The sequence below is a fragment of the Phyllobates terribilis genome, unplaced genomic scaffold (assembly GCF_046119375.1).
Source record: "Phyllobates terribilis strain yellow unplaced genomic scaffold, ASM4611937v1 Scaffold_3__8_contigs__length_932513732, whole genome shotgun sequence".
Taxonomy (NCBI): domain Eukaryota; kingdom Metazoa; phylum Chordata; class Amphibia; order Anura; family Dendrobatidae; genus Phyllobates; species Phyllobates terribilis.
The window spans coordinates 379,082,806-379,099,558 of record NW_027362763.1 but is presented as its reverse complement, the minus strand read 5'-3'; the positions used below and the strand labels follow the sequence as shown (position 1 = coordinate 379,099,558).

General features: G+C 42.3%; 1 protein-coding gene across 2 annotated transcripts in view; it reads left to right on the top strand.

Moving 5' to 3' along the window:
- HMGCLL1 (3-hydroxy-3-methylglutaryl-CoA lyase like 1) overlaps nucleotides 1-13,701 on the top strand; it is a 285,021-nt gene extending 271,320 nt beyond the window's left edge. For both annotated transcript variants that reach the window (XM_073673142.1, XM_073673141.1), the window contains one exon: nucleotides 12,148-13,701. In XM_073673142.1, coding sequence (XP_073529243.1) covers nucleotides 12,148-12,273 — 126 coding nt within the window. In that variant the 3' untranslated portion in view covers nucleotides 12,274-13,701. The remainder of the gene's footprint in view (nucleotides 1-12,147) is intronic.
- The last annotated feature ends 3,052 nt before the right edge of the window (nucleotides 13,702-16,753 follow it).

The window sequence follows — 16,753 nt, the reverse complement described above, 5'->3', positions numbered from 1 at the left end:
TTTTTGGGCTTCCAATCTGGATAAATGGCCGGAGCTAGCCACTTACGCCTTGGAGATCTTGTCATGCCCCGCAGCCAGCGTTCTGTCTGAACGTGTGTTCAGCGCTGCTGGTGGTGTGCTGACAGATAAGCGCACGCGGCTCTCCACTGATAATGTAGACAGACTCACGTTCATAAAGATGAACAAATCATGGATCCGAAACGACTTTTCTACCCCTGTGTCATCCTGGGGAGAGTAAAAGCTTGATGATTGGTTAAAATCACCCTACCAACCGTTTTAAGCTTTCAAATTACTAATCATGTTTATCTGTATCTTGACTGGAAAATAATTTGGGCTTTGTAGCAGTGTGCAGCACTGATCCTATTAGGCCATCTATAATAAGCTTCACCAGATTTAAAATTAAAAATAATTTTTAGCTGCATCTAGCCCGGAAAATAATTTTGGGGCTCCGAGATGCGCAAGACACATAAGTGCCTTCTTGCTGCACTACCTGCAGCATGACCCTCATATTGTCAGAATTCGAAGTAATCATGACTACTGGGTTGCCACACTCTTAGATCCCCCAAACTTTTCGATCAACCTTTTCATTTTAATAAAGACCAAAAAAATGGTCATTTTTGAAATTATAAGCATTAGCAGGTTGTTAGAAACTGAAATCAAACAGTTTTCAACTCAAAACTTTATTCTAGGTGATGTTACATTTTCACATAGGACCCCTTGTTCGAAAGGAGCTTCTGACCTCTCTCGTCCATTGAATTTGTCAGGTTTTGGATGGTTTCTGCTTCAATTGTTTTGCATGAGGACAGAATACCCTCCCAGAGCTGTTGCTTAGATGTGAACTGCCTCCCGCCATCATAGACACTCCTTTTAATGATGCTCCAAAGGTTCTGAATGGGGTAGAGGTCAGGGGAGCATGGGGGTCACACCATAAGTTTGTCCCCTTTTATGCCCATATCAGCCAGAGATGCAGATGTTTTATGTGCAGCATGAGATGGTGCATTATCATGCAGAAAAATGATCTTGCTGTGAAATACACGGTTCTTCTTCTTGAACCATGGCAGGAAGTGCTGTTTGAGAAAATCCACATACATTATGGAGTTCATCTTTAGCGCCTTCAGGGATCCTAAAGGGGCCGACAATCTCTCTCCCCATGATTCCAGCCCAAAACATTACTCCACCTCCTCCTTGTTGGCGCTGTAGCCGTGTTTGCGTGGGGTGTCCATCAACCAGCCATCCTCCACTCCATTCATCTGGACCATCGAGCGCTGCACGGCACTCATCCGTGAACAAAACAGTTTTGAAATCAGTCTTCATGTAATGTTTGGCCCACTGGAGCCGTTTCTGCTTGTGTGAAGTGGATAGAGGAGGTCGACAGGATGGCATATGCACAGCTGCAAACCTCTGAAGGACCCTGCATCTTGTTGTTCGGGGGACGTTGGAGGCACAAGCAGCTTCAAAAACTTGTCTGCTGCTATGACAAGGCTTTTTTGCCGCTGCTGTTTCAACCTGACGTAATTGCCTGTAGGAAAGAGTCCTCAATTTGCCCTTATCAGCACGCACACGTGTGTACTGTGAATCAGCTACATACTTCTTGATTGCCAAGACACTTCATCCTGATCATCGCACAATGTTGATTGTAGTCATGCCTTGACCTAAACACTCCACAATTTGTTGCTTCTCAGCAGCCGACACATCCTTTTTCTTTCCCACTTTGGCAGAAAATGTAGGCTGCTTAATAATGTGAGAGAGCCTTCTTAAGTAGTCTTGCCTTTCATTGGACACACCTGCCAAACTAATTAGCACAGGTGTCTGCAATTGCTTACAGTGATATAAAGAGCCCTGACACACATCACCATCAATGAGTTTAACTGACAAACAAACAAATTCTTCCCTTATCACTCCTAAACACTTTTTGCATAATAATTTGGAACGCGGTGTACATGTGCTTTTCCACAAAACACCAGTGGTTCACGTAGTGAATCTTACAGTTCTAACTTGCCAACCGTGGTCTGTATGGAATTGTTCAATAAAGGGCCCAAAATTAAGATAACATAGATGGGAGAGGTCTCTATGAATAGGAATTCCTAAGTATTTGATACCCTGTGAGGGCCAGGCAAAGGGAAAGTTGGACTGGATGGAATCCTATATGGATTTAGGGAGGGAGACATTGAGGGCCTCAGACTTCGCTGCATTGATTTTAAAATTTTACCATGTAACAAAGTGATCTATTTCAGCCATAACAGCAGGGATGGATATATGTGATTGAGTGATATATACTAGGACATCATCAGCAAATAGAGAGCACTTGTACTCGGTGCCTCCCACCTCAATCCACCTAATATTGGGGTTATGGCGAATTGATGAGAGTAGGTGCTCCGTCACTAGGATGTATAAGAGAGGGGACAGAGGACATCCCTGCCTTGTCCCATTGGTGATTGTGAAAGGTGATGAAAATGTTCTGACGCACCCCCTGGGCCTTGGGACACCCGGAGCCGGACACTTTTTGGTGGATGCTGGTGGTTGTAGTCTTCGTGGCGGCGATCCGGTTCCGTGGCTCAGGGCGGTCAAACCAGTGGCGGAACTATTTATGTGGTTTTGATGTTTAAATGTCCGACTACGCCACCCGTGGATTGCGGTCAGAGTGAACCGCCGCTACAGGGCAGACCGCTAAGGCTGGTGTTGTGGGTGCAGCAGAGCGTAGCATAACTCCCCACGGGAGGAGTATAGCCTCAGGGCAGTGTATGCGGAGGATGGGGGTGATGGTGCAGGGCAGCAGCAGTAACGACACGGAGTCAGTGATGCAGTTCAGGGCCTTTACTCACAGTTCTTATTATCCAGACCACGTCTGCAGGTAACGGCTGCCCACGTCGTACTGTGCTCACCAGGTGAGGGGCTCAGACAACTCCCAGATAACTTTGGAGCGCTTCACAGGACCCCCTTTGTGTGTCCTTTGTCTGGCCTTTCTTACCAACACTTCTGTCCGGCTGCCTCGGGCCTCCTCTTGGTAAACTTGGCGCCAGTTTCCCTGACCCTATGTGGTGCCTTCCTAGCGGGTGGAGCAAGGGGCTGCGCCACATAAAATGTCAGAGCCTCCGGTTTCTAGCTGAGGGTCGTTTCCTGCCTCCACTAGTTCGGGGACCGGTCTCCCCCTTTGGCCTGACCCCTCCACGCAGGTGGATTCGGGTGTGCGGTGGCGACTCGCCCGTCCGCACCCCTGGGATCCCTTCATTCCTCGTTCCTGGAGCCTTCTCCGCTCCTCTTCCTTCCTTCTCCCTCTTGCAGGCCTGGGCCTCTGTTACTAGGCCCGCCTCCGGAGCAGAGCTCATGCAGAGCCCCTGCTCCCTGCCACTTCTGCTCAGACTTCTCTGCACTGAACTAAGATGGTGCCCACCTTTTATACTCCCTTCTCAATGCACCCAGGAACTGCTTCCTCCCTGCTCCTGCACTGCAGGGTTCCTCTTCCTCAGTGTTCCCTCCCCCCACTCCAGCCAGGGACAGGGACTGTCGTGCCCATCTCAGGGGCATATTGGTCGCCCTGCCCCACGGCAATGTGGTGTAATGCATGCAGGTGTCGGGTCCTGATCCACACTCCATCCTTATCTGAGAGTGAGATATCACACCTCTGGGTGAGGTGCAATACGTCTGTAGCAACCGAGCCCTCGGTGCTACAGTTCCATTTATCTTCAGCCTAGGTGACGTATTGTGATACAGGGCCGTGATTTTGGCTATAAAAGGGTCCCCTAGACCCCTACCCCAAGCTTTTTAAGAGAATCATATATGGCGTGCCAGGAGACTCTATGGAATGCTTTCTCAGCATCCAACGAGAGTATCTACTTACAAATTTTTAACTGCATCTAGCCCAGGAAATACTTTGTGCCTAGTAGCAGTGTCTGCTAGTCAGCGGATTATCCCGGCTGTTAAGCAAGCTACACCACCTGTAGTTTGGACACTTAATTTTTTCAAAGGAAATGCTTCGGGACCACGGGATACTTAGTGAAGAGCATCAGGAGGCACCCCAAGGCATAGGGGCTGGGACTGGCACTAGGATGCCTTGCGGTGGACAGCTGAGCTCGATCCTTATAAAAGCTTTTTAACTGCAGCAGCTTTAGTGGACGCTACTGGAGCTGGAATTACGCGGCTGCTGGCATGAGACTTGCCCTCCAATAGATCCTTGTAAATGGATTTAAAGTGTATTCATTCAAATTAGAGGGACAATTTAAATTAAAAAGCTTAGAGCTGCCTCCACCACAGGGGGGCTCTCTCGACCCACCAGCGGACAGGCACCAGTATTGGGAGAGGGGGGCTGGCCGTCAGGGTTCACCGCGGCTCTGGCACAAACCCGGCGACACGGAGGTGGCACGGGCAGGAGCGGACTGGCCGTCTCGGCTTCTCACTTTTTGGATTTTAGAAGGGCATGACATGCCTATATCTGTGTCTCCCCCTCCTTTTACTCCTCCACCTCTTTTCTTTTCGCATGACTATATGTACTTGTCACTTTTCCATGTGTTAGTTGTGTCTTCTGAGCAGTTTGTCAGCTTTTGGACACCTTTGAAGGTGTTTTCTATGTGTTTCTATGTGTTTTTGTTTGCCTGCCATTGGTTTTAATGGTGTTCGAAGGTGTTCGACGAACAGTTCGACGAACAGTTCGGCGAACACACGGGTGTTCGACGAACCGAACCGAACTCGAACACTACGGGGGTGGCTCAACACTAGTCAGTATAGATGGACTAATACAACAAGTCCCACACACAGCTAGAAGCCCAATATTTTTTCAGAGGTAGATGCAGAAAAAAATATATTCAGTTTGCAACCTGATGGAGGTCTGTATAGATGGATTAATAGAACAAGTCCCACACACAGCTAGAAGCCCAATATTTTTTTAGAGGTAGATGCAGAAAAAAATATATTCAGTTTGCAACCTGATCGAGGTCAGTATAGATGGACTAATACAACAAGTTCCACACACAGCTAGAAGCCCAATATTTTTTCAGAGCTAGATGCAGACAAAAAATTATTTTGAATTTGCAGCCTGATGGAGGTCAGTATAGATGGACTAATAGAGAAAGTCCCACACACTGCTAGAAGGCCACATATTTTTTCAGAGGTAGATGCAGAAAAAAATATATTCAGTTTGCAACCTGATGGAGGTCTGTATAGATGGATTAATAGAACAAGTCCCACACACAGCTAGAAGCCCAAATATTTTTTCAGAGGTAGATGCAGATAAAAATTATATTCAATTTGCAACCTGATGGAGGTCAGTATAGATGGACTAATAGAACAAGTCCCACACACAGCTAGAAGCCCAAATATTTTTTCAGAGGTACTGTAGATGCAGATAAAAATTATTTTTAATTTGCAACCTGATGGAGGTCAGTATAGATGGACTAATACAACAAGTCCCACACACAGCTAGAAGCCCAATATTTTTTCAGAGCTAGATGCAGACAAAAAATTATTTTGAATTTGCAACCTGATGGAGGTCAGTATAGATGGACTAATAGAGAAAGTCCCACACACTGCTAGAAGGCCAAATATTTTTTCAGAGCTAGATGCAGAAAAAAATTATATTCAGTTTGCAACCTGATGGAGGTCAGTATAGATGGACTAATAGAGAAAGTCCCACACACTGCTAGAAGGCCACATATTTTTTCAGAGGTAGATGCAGAAAAAAATATATTCAGTTTGCAACCTGATGGAGGTCTGTATAGATGGATTAATAGAACAAGTCCCACACACAGCTAGAAGCCCAATATTTTTTCAGAGGTAGATGCAGAAAAAAATATATTCAGTTTGCAACCTGATGGAGGTCAGTATAGATGGACTAATACAACAAGTCCCACACACAGCTAGAAGCCCAATATTTTTTCAGAGGTAGATGCAGAAAAAAATATATTCAGTTTGCAACCTGATGGAGGTCTGTATAGATGGATTAATAGAACAAGTCCCACACACAGCTAGAAGCCCAAATATTTTTTCAGAGGTAGATGCAGATAAAAATTATTTTTAATTTGCAACCTGATGGAGGTCAGTATAGATGGACTAATAGAGAAAGTCCCACACACTGCTAGAAGGCCAAATATTTTTTCAGAGCTAGATGCAGATAAAAATTATATTCAATTTGCAACCTGATGGAGGTCAGTATAGATGGACTAATAGAACAAGTCCCACACACAGCTAGAAGCCCAAATATTTTTTCAGAGGTACTGTAGATGCAGATAAATATTATTTTTAATTTGCAACCTGATGGAGGTCAGTATAGATGGACTAATACAACAAGTCCCACACACAGCTAGAAGCCCAATATTTTTTCAGAGGTAGATGCAGAAAAAAATATATTCAGTTTGCAACGTGATGGAGGTCTGTATAGATGGATTAATAGAACAAGTCCCACACACAGCTAGAAGCCCAATATTTTTTCAGAGGTAGATGCAGAAAAAAATATATTCAGTTTGCAACCTGATGGAGGTCAGTATAGATGGACTAATACAACAAGTCCCACACACAGCTAGAAGCCCAATATTTTTTCAGAGCTAGATGCAGAAAAAAATTATATTCAATTTGCAACCTGATGGAGGTCAGTATAGATGGACTAATAGAATGATGCTATGCCCAAAAGATTTTACTTCACTAGGTGCAGTAAAAAAATTGGTATTCTATACACAGGTGGTATATCTTGCAACACAGATAGGCTACTCCACTGACTAACACACTCTGCAATAGGCCAAAAAGGATTAGCTTTGCTAGATTCAGCCAAATGCTGTGAAAAAAACTTGCACAGCACTGGCACAGACCTGCCTGGCAAAAACTGATAGGAACTGATGTAACCTAGTCCGGAAAAGGACTCCAATTACAATTAGTCTTTACTCCCACAACCTATCTATTCAAGAGCACAGACCTGCCTGATAAAAGTCATAGGAAATGCTGTAACCTAGTCCTTAAAAGGACTGCAATCACAACTATTCCCTATTCCCAAGCTATCTGTAGATTTGTGCGAAAATTGGCTTGAAATTAACAAGGTATAGCGCACACAGCAACAGCGGTGCCGTCTAACACGCAGCTGCAGCAGTGAGAAAATGGTGGCGACGGGGAAAATGGCTTGGTCTTATAGGGCAAGGACATGTGACATACACTGCCAATGACACATGCCCTTGCTTGTGTGAAAAAAAGCACTTCGCTCCGTGTGTGCGCTGCTGATAGGCTGACAGATTGCACCTCCCCACTGTAAATGCGGGAAAGAGAAAAAAAAAATGGAGATCTTCATTGTTCCTGCAGAGATCCATCCCCTGCCCCTCCCCCCACCCCGCTGTACACTCAAACTGCGTATTAACATTAATTTTCATCATTACTGAGAAAAAATCCAGTTATGATTTTGGTGCACGAACAGTTATCGAACATAACCTCGAACAGCCGAATTTTTCTCAAATTGTTCGTGTTCGCCGAACGGCTCGAACACCGCCCAAAACAGCTCGAATTTGAGATTGGCGAACAGTTCGAGTAGAACAACGCTCATCTCTAATCATGATGCACTATGGGACCCTTTCTATTGCAAAAGATCTGTATTTTACTTACAAAATAATTTTTAAAGCAATGCATGAAATATTATATCTGAAGTGAAATAATCCATCCAATAGTTTTGCCGTTCGTCTTCTGGCGGTATGACTTCTCTACATAACCTTCTTTTAAGTAATAAGAATCTTCCAAAGTTAAACATCTAATGGCAAATCAATAACGGGCAAGAATAGGATTTCATTTTGTGGTATTCTTCATCTCATATCATGAAACTGCGAACAGAGGCGCCAAATCAGTCCACAAATAGCAGTGTAAATATAGCCTTGGGCTACTTTCTTTTTTTCTCTAAATAGATGTATTGATCCAGAAAACTCTGTACTATATGTTTAAGGAACTTTGAATAGATTTTTTTTAAATGTTCAAAGTCCCTTTTTCTTGCCTTATTGTCTAAGTATATCTGTACTATATAAAACCTACATCCTGGAGTATATTTGATGATTCTCACTGATGGTAATACACAGCCATTCTGTTGAACACTCATCTAACCAATTTATGTATTTGTTTTGCCATTATATTTGTAGCTCTCTCAAGCTGTTAATGTGTAGAAAGCAAATATTGTCTATCTATCTTCTGCACTATACCTTATGGTCCTTGGTCATAACCCAAATATTATGAGCTGCTGGTCACAACACTCACTCTGTGGTCATAAAAAAGAAGAGCTTTTATTCTCTGGGCATTGCCACATTATGTTAGTTGTAGAGATGATTGAATCTTTTGAAATTCGAATTCACCAGGTTTCCCAACAATGACAGTGATAAGAAATGCTAGATAGGAAGACATATACAAAGTCTGCATCTGCAACAGAGTGCAGTGTTGGTGTGGAGTGTGCAGATGCAAAATTTAACAAGTAAAACAAATGGCCAAAGAAAAATAGATCTAGACACACAATTTGTGATGTAGGCAATCACAGTTTTGTATTTTTTTAAATACATTTATTCCCCCATTCACTCAAAGGATTGCCCAAGAAAACGCAGTACAGTCACTAGTGACTAGCAAGCAAAACATTCCCAATTGACACTGAAATATTGTGCTGCCTTACTGCATTCTTTTGGTAATTCGGGCAAATTGAATCACAAATTGTGCAGGAGTCTGTCCCCTTACTGGGCACTCTGTTTTTTAATGTTGAATTTTACTGTTTATGTACTGTGTTTATTGATTGATTAATAAAAATTATTATTTTATATTTATGAATCTCTTCTTTACTCTGCACCTAGAAAGGTAGGCAGAGCTTGTATTTTATGACATTATTTGAAGTGCCATATCTGGTTTATATATTTAATTCCTTCTCTGATGCTAAAATACTAGTATGCCAAAATTCGCTAAAAATGTTGCATTATTATTTCTTTGAAAATTGAAATGTTTAAACCGAAACATGCTAGTAGTTGTTCCCACCATTAATGAAAAATGAAAATGATCAGGGCTCTGCAGCCCCTTCTTAAACGGAACAGAGGTGCACATGCCAGAGGCTGCAGAGTCCCGATCTCAGGATCACTGGGCGTCCCAGCAGTTAGATCCCCAGTGATCGGCAAGTTATTCCCTAGCCTATGGATACTGCAACTTATGATTAGGAGAATAACCATTTTGTGACAAGAAACTAAATATAGATGCTGTAAAATACGACAAATTATATATACTTTATATATAGATATATATATCTATATATATACAGTACAGATCAAAAGTTTGGACACACCTTCTCATTTAAAGATTTTTCTGTATTTTCATGACTTTGTAAATTGTACATTCACACTGAAGGCATCAAAACTATGAATTAACACATGTGGAATTATATACTTAGCAAAAAAGTGTGAAACAACTGAAAATATGTCTTATATTCTAGGTTCTTCAAAGTAGCCACCTCTTGCTTTGATGACTGCTTTGCACACTCTTGGCATTCTCTTGATTAGCTTCAAGAGGTAGTCACCGGAAATGGTCTTCCAACAATCTTGAAGGAGTTCCCAGACATGCTTAGCACTTGTTGGCCCTTTTTCCTTCACTCTGCGGTCCAGCTCACCCCAAACCATCTCGATTGGGTTCAGGTCTGGTGACTGTGGAGGCCAGGTCATCTGGCGTAGCACCCCATCACTCTCCTTCTTGGTCAAATAGCCCTTACACAGCCTGGAGGTGTGTTTGGGGTCACTGTCCTGTTGAAAAATAAATGATGGTCCAACTAAACGCAAACCGGATGGAATAGCATGCCGCTGCAAGATGTTGTGGTAGCCATGCTGGTTCAGTATGCCTTCAATTTTGAATAAATTCCCAACAGTGTCACCAGCAAAGCACCCCCACACCATCATAACTCCTCCTCCATGCTTCACGGTGGGAACCAGGCATGTAGAGTCCTTCTGTTCACCATTTCTGCGTCGCACAAAGACACGGTGGTTGGAACCAAAGATCTCAAATTTGGACTCATCAGACCAAAGCACAGATTTTCACTGGTCTAATGTCCATTCCTTGTGCTCTTTAGCCCAAACAAGTCTCTTCTGCTTTTTGCCTGTCCTTAGCAGTGGTTTCCTAGCAGCTATTTTACCATGAAGGCCTGCTGCACAAAGTCTCCTCTTAACAGTTGTTGTAGAGATGTGTATGCTGCTAGAACTCTGCGTGGCATTGACCTGGTCTCTAATCTGAGCTCCTGTTAACCTGCAATTTCTGAGGCTGGTGACTCAGATAAACTTATCCTCAGAAGCAGAGGTGACTCTTGGTCTTCCATTCCTGAGGCAGTCCTCATATGAGCCAGTTTCTTTGTAGCGCTTGATGGATTTTGCAACTGCACTTGGGGACACTTTCATAGTCATGAAACTATAGAAAAATCTTTAAATGAGAAGGTGTGTCCAAACTTTTGGTCTGTACTGTATATATACACAATGGGTACGGAAAGTACCCAGGCCCCTTTAAATTTTTCACTCTTTGTTTCATTGCAGCTATTAAAATTCTAAAAAGTTTTTTTTTCTCATTAAAGTACACTCTGCATCTCTTTTTGACTGAAAAAAACAGAAATGTAGACATTTTTGCAAATTTATTAAAAAAGTAAAATTGAAATATCACATGGTCATAAGTATTCAGACCCTTTGCTCAGACACTCATATTTAAGTCACATGCTGTCCATTTCCTTGTGATCCTCCTTGAGATGGTTCTATTCCTTCAATGGAGTCCAGCTGTGTTTAATTAAGCTGATAGGACTTGATTTGGAAAGGCACACACCTGTCTATATAAGATCTCACAACTCACAGTGCATGTCAGACCAAGTGAAAATCATGAGCTCAAAGGAACTGCCCAAGGAGCTCAGAGACAGAATTGTGGCAAGGCACAGATCTGGCCAAGGTTACAAAAGAATTTCTGCATTACTCAAGGTTCCTAAGAGCACAGTGGCCTTCGTAATCCTTAAATGGAAGAAGTTTGGGACGACCAGAAGTCTTCCTAGACCTGGCCATCCAGGCAAACTGAGCAATCGTGGGGGAAGAGCCTTGGTGAGAGAGGTAAAGAAGAACCCCAAGATCACTGTGGCTGAGCTCCAGAGATGCATTAGGGAGATGGGAGAACGTTCCTCAAAGTCAACGATCACTGCAGCCATCCACCTTTCGTGCCTTTATGGCAGAGTGGCCCGACGGAAGCCTCTCCTTAGTGCAAGACATATGAATGCCAGCATAGAGTTTGCTCAAAAACACATGAAGGACTCCCAGACTATGAGAAATAAGATTCTCTGGTCTGATGAGACAAAGATAGAACTTTTTGGTGATAATTCTAAGCGGAATGTGTGGAGAAAACCAGGCACTGATCATCACCTACCCAATACAATCTCAACAGTGAAACATGGTGGTGGCAGCATCATGCTATGGTGGTGTTTTTCAGCTGTTGGGACAGGACGACTGGTTGCAATTGAAGGAAACATGAATGCGGCCAAGTACAGAGATATCCTGGATGAAAACCTCTTCCAGAGTGCTCTGGACCTCAGACTTGGCCGAAGGTTCACCTTCCAACAAGACAATGACCCGAAGCACACAGTTAAAATAACAAAGGAGTGGCTTCAGAACCACTCTGTGACCATTCTTGACTGGCCCAGCCAGAGCCCTGACCTACACCCAATTGAGCATCTCTGGAGAGACCTGAAAATGTCTGTCCACCAACGTTTACCACACAACCTGATGGAACTGGAGAGGATCTGCAAATAACAATGGCAGAGGATCCCCAAATCCAGGTGTGAAAAACTTGGGAAACATAATTCCCAAGAAGACTCATGGCTGTACTAGCTCAAAAGGGTGCTTCTACTCAATACTGAGCAAAGGGTCTGAATACTGATGACCATGTGATATCTCAGTTTTTCTTTTTTAATAAATTTGCAAAAATTTCTACACTTCTTTTTTTTTCAGTCAAGATGGGGTGCAGAGTGTATTTTAATGAGAAAAAAAAATGAACGTTTTAGAATTTACCAAATGGCTGCGATGAAACAAATAGTGAAAAATTTAAAAAGGTCTGAATACTTTCAGTACCCACTGTATATAGTATATTTTAGTGTCACATATTTATATTGTATGATTTCACAAATTTACTTAACTTTTGGTTTCTTTGTGTTCCCAGGGTGTTGACCTCTCCAAAGTAATGGAAGCTGGGAATTTTATATCCTCTGCGTTAAATAAGAAGACAAATTCCAAAGTTTCTTTAGCTGCATTGTGCAGTGAACATTTTACAGTGCCTATTGAATGAATATATGAACAAATGTACCCAATTATGTTAAATTCCATAAATTAAATACAATTTATTTTAGAATATATTTTTTTATTTCCTGAGCTGTGATAGAAATTATACTAAGAATTTTTTGCCTTTGCAGCAATGTTATATGAAGCCATAATTTTATTTTTATTACGGTAATTCCTTGTTATGTTTGTTATGTTATATGGAATAACATGCATGGATAATACATAGATTGTAATTGTTACAACTTCATAAAATGCTAATATTCTAATAGCATTGGCGTGATATAGCAGCAACATAATTGAAAGTTTGGCAATAACTGAAGGAAACCTATATATACATGTTCTAGTGGCTATTTATATATATATACTGCTGAACATTTACTTGTGCGTGAAGGTTTAATACTCTTGGGTGATCTATAGAGTACTTCATATGTCAATATATTGGTGGCTTCAAGTTGTTAGTAAAAACTTAGCAATAGCTAATGCATATGTTACTGCATGTCAACAAGCCTAAGCTTTGCATTCTTCTTTTTGTGTTAGAAAGTTCTCAAAAAAACATTTTAGAATTTCTGTTGATGTAAAAGTGGCACTCCAGGCAACAAGGAGAGATGAACTTTAACCCCTTTACAACCCAAGGTGGTTTGCACGTTAATGACCAGGCCAATTTTTACAATTCTGACCACTGTCACTTTATGAGGTAATTACTCTGGAACGCTTCAACGGATACCCCTGATTCTGAGAACGTTTTTTCGGGACATATTGTACTTCATGATTGTTGTAAAATTTCTTCGATATCACTTGCGTATATTTGTGAAAAAAATGGAAATTTGGTGAAAATTTTGAAAATTTTGCAATTTTCAAAATTTGAATTTTTATGCCCTTAAATCAGAGAGATATGTCACACAAAAGAGTTAATAAATAACACTTCCCACATGTCTACTTTACATCAGCACAATTTTGGAACCAACATTTTTTTTTGTTAGGGAGCTATAAGGGTTAAAAGTTGACCAGCGATTTCTCATTTTTCCAACAAAATTTACAAAACCATTTTTTCAGGGACCACATCACATTTGAAGTCACTTTGAGAGGTCTTTATGACAGAAAATACCCAAAAGTGACACCATTCTAAAAACTGCACCCCTCAAGGTGCTCAAAACCACATTCAAGAACTTTATTAACCCTTCAGGTGCTTCACAGGAATTTTTGGAATGTGGAAGAAAATAATGAACATTTATCTTTTTTCACAAAAATGTTACTTTAGACCCAATTTTTTTTATTTTCGCAGGGGTAACAGGAAAAAATGGACCCCAAAGTTTGTTGTGCAATTTCCCCTGGGTACGCAGATACCCCATATGTGGGGAAAAACCACTGTTTGGGCGCACGGCAGGGCTCGGAAGGGAAGGAGCGCCATTTGACTTTTTGATTGTAAAATTTGCTTGAATAATTAGCGGACGCCATGTTGCGTTTGGAGAGCCCCTGATGTGCCTAAACAGTGGAGCTCCCCCACAAGTGACCCCATTTTGGAAACTATACTCCCCAAGGCACCTATCTAGATGCATAGTGAGAACTTGGAACCCCTAGGTGCTTCACAAATTTATTCGTAAAAATTAAAAAATATTTTTTTTCCACTTTTTAATTTTTACGAATCAATTTTTGAAGCACCTGAGGGTTCCAAGTGCTCACTATGCATCTAGATAGGTGCCTTGGGGGTCTAGTTTCCAAAATGGGGTCACTTGTGGGGGAGCTCCACTGTTTAGGCACATCAGGGGCTCTCCAAACGCAACATGCTGTCCGCTAACAAATTGAATGGAAAATCGGTTCAAATTGTTAGCGGACACCATGTTGCGTTTGGAGAGCCCCTGATGTGCCTAAACAGTGGAGCTCCCCCACAAGTGACCCCATTTTGGAAACTATACCCCTCAAGGATTTTATTAAGGGGTATAGCGAACATTTTGAACCCAGAGGTACGACACAGAATTTGATAACATTAGGTCATCATATTGAATAAGTTGTCATTACTCGAGCGCAAGTGGAGCTCCCCCACAAGTGACCCCATCTTGGAAACTAGACCCCCCAAGGCACCTATCTAGATGCATAGTGAGCACTTGGAACCCTCAGGTGCTTCACAAATTGATTCGTAAAAATGAAAAGGTGGAAAAAAAAATACTTTTTCATTTTACGAATCAATTTGTGAAGCACCTAGGGGTTCCAAGTTCTCACTATGCATCTAGATAGGTGCCTTGTGGGGTCTAGTTTCCAAAATGTGGTCACTTGTGGGGGAGCTCCACTGTTTAGGCACACCAGGGGCTATCCAAACGCAGCATGGTGTCCGCTAACAATTTGAGCCGATTTTCCATTCAATTCGTTAGCGGACACCATGTCGCGTTTGGAGAGCCCCTGATGTGCCTAAACAGTGGAGCTCTCCCACAAGTGACCCCATTTTGGAAACTATACCCCTCAAGGATTTTATTAAGGGGTATAGCGAACATTTTGAACCCAGAGGTACGACACAGAATTTGATAACATTAGGTCATCATATTGAATAAGTTGTCATTACTCGAGCGCAAGTGCTCGCTACTTGAGTTTGCATCGGGTACTCAGGTATGCACCATGTATCACGGGTGCTCAAGTGAAATGCTCGAGTCCCCGCCCGCATGTTTCACGGTTATTAGACACCCCCAAAAAAACATGCGGGTATCGCTCGTGCATGGCAGGCAATCCCTGAGAGATTTTTTTGGCCGTGAAGCATATGGGGCGGAGACTCGAGCACCCGCGATACTCAGTGCATACCCGAGCACCCGATGCAAACTCAAGTTGCGAGCACTTGCGCTCAACACTGGTCGCCATATCGTCATTTTTTTTTTTTTACATTGGAAAAAAGCAACAACCCCAACCCTAACATTAGCACAACCCCAACCCCAGCCCTAGCATTTATTTTTTACGCCGTATAAGGGATGAGATTACTTTATTCTTCGGGTCGGTGCGATTACAGCGATACCAGAATCATATCGGGTTTTTATGATTGACAGCTGTCACACACTAAAAGACACATATTTTGTAAAATCTAGTTTTTGCATCGCCATATTTTGGCAGATAGAGTCATGTGACGGCTTGTTTTTTGCGGGATGAGTTGACTTTTTTATTGGTGCCATTTTCAGGCATATGACATTTTTTGATCGCTTTCTATTCCTATTTTTGGGAGTCAGAATAAACAAAAACCAACAATTCAGGAACTGTGTTTTTTTTACATTTTTTTATTCTGCTCCAGGTGTGGTAAAATTGATAAGGTAGCTTTATTCTTTGGGTCAGTACATTTACAGCGGTACCACATTTATATAGTTTTTCTATGTTTTGACGCTTTTACGCAGTAAAAGCTATTTTATAGAAATTTTTTTTTTTTGCATCGCTTTATTCTGAGAGCTCTAACTTTTTGATTTTTTGGATGATGGAGCTGTATGGTGGCTTGTTTCTTGCGGGATGAGATGACGTTTTCAGTGGTGCCATTTTTATTTATATTCGTCTTTTTGATTGCAGTATGATGATAAAGCATTGTTTTTTGCTTTATTTTTTGGTTTTTTTTTACCGTGTTCACTGAAGGGGTTAACTCGTGGAACAGTTTTCTAGGTCAGGTCGTTACGGACGCGGCAATACCAAATATGTGTGCTTTTATTGTTTGTTTGTTTTTTTTTCAGAATAATATTTATTGATGGGTACATTATATTTTTATTTTTAGTGGATTATTTTTTTATTTTTTTTTTAATATTTGTACAATTTTTTTTTATTTTTTTTTTCACTTTAAGACAGTTTTTTTACTTTTTTACTTTGTCCCACTATGGGACTTTCACTTTTTTTATTCTGATCGCCTGCATGGCACAGGAATGCAGCACCATCCCTGTGCCATGCAGGCTGTCAGCGCTGGACAGGGAGAAGATAGTTTGGAGATGCACTGCGCATGTCCAAACAATCTTCCTGCTGTCTGGTGACCCGGATGTTGTCATGACGACATCGGGTCATCATGGCAACACCCGGGAAGCCGCGGCAGACAACACTGGAGGCCGGAAGAGGAGGTGAGTATCGGCGATCACCTCCCCTTGCCTCCGCAATGCTGCGATCGACTTCGATCGCAGCATTGCGGGGGTTAATGTGCTGGGAGCGGTGCAGGACCGGGTGTCAGCTGTGACAATCAGCTGACACCCGGCGGCGATCGCGCCCACGCAGCCTGTGTGCGCGCGCGATCGCCATGACGTACTAATACGGGTCAGGCTCTTAAAGCCCAGGGCACAGACGCGTATTAGTATGTCATGGGCTTTAAAGGGGTTAACACTCATCTCTCCTCAGTTTACCATACCACTTCCAGTGCCACCTATCCGAGACAGCTTTTCTGTCTTCTCTCTGCTGTCTTCTTCTATCTTATTCTACCACCAGAACTCCTGCACTGCCATTTTTCACTTAGCCCACCATTACGTGGGGGTTGTAGAGGAGATACCCTC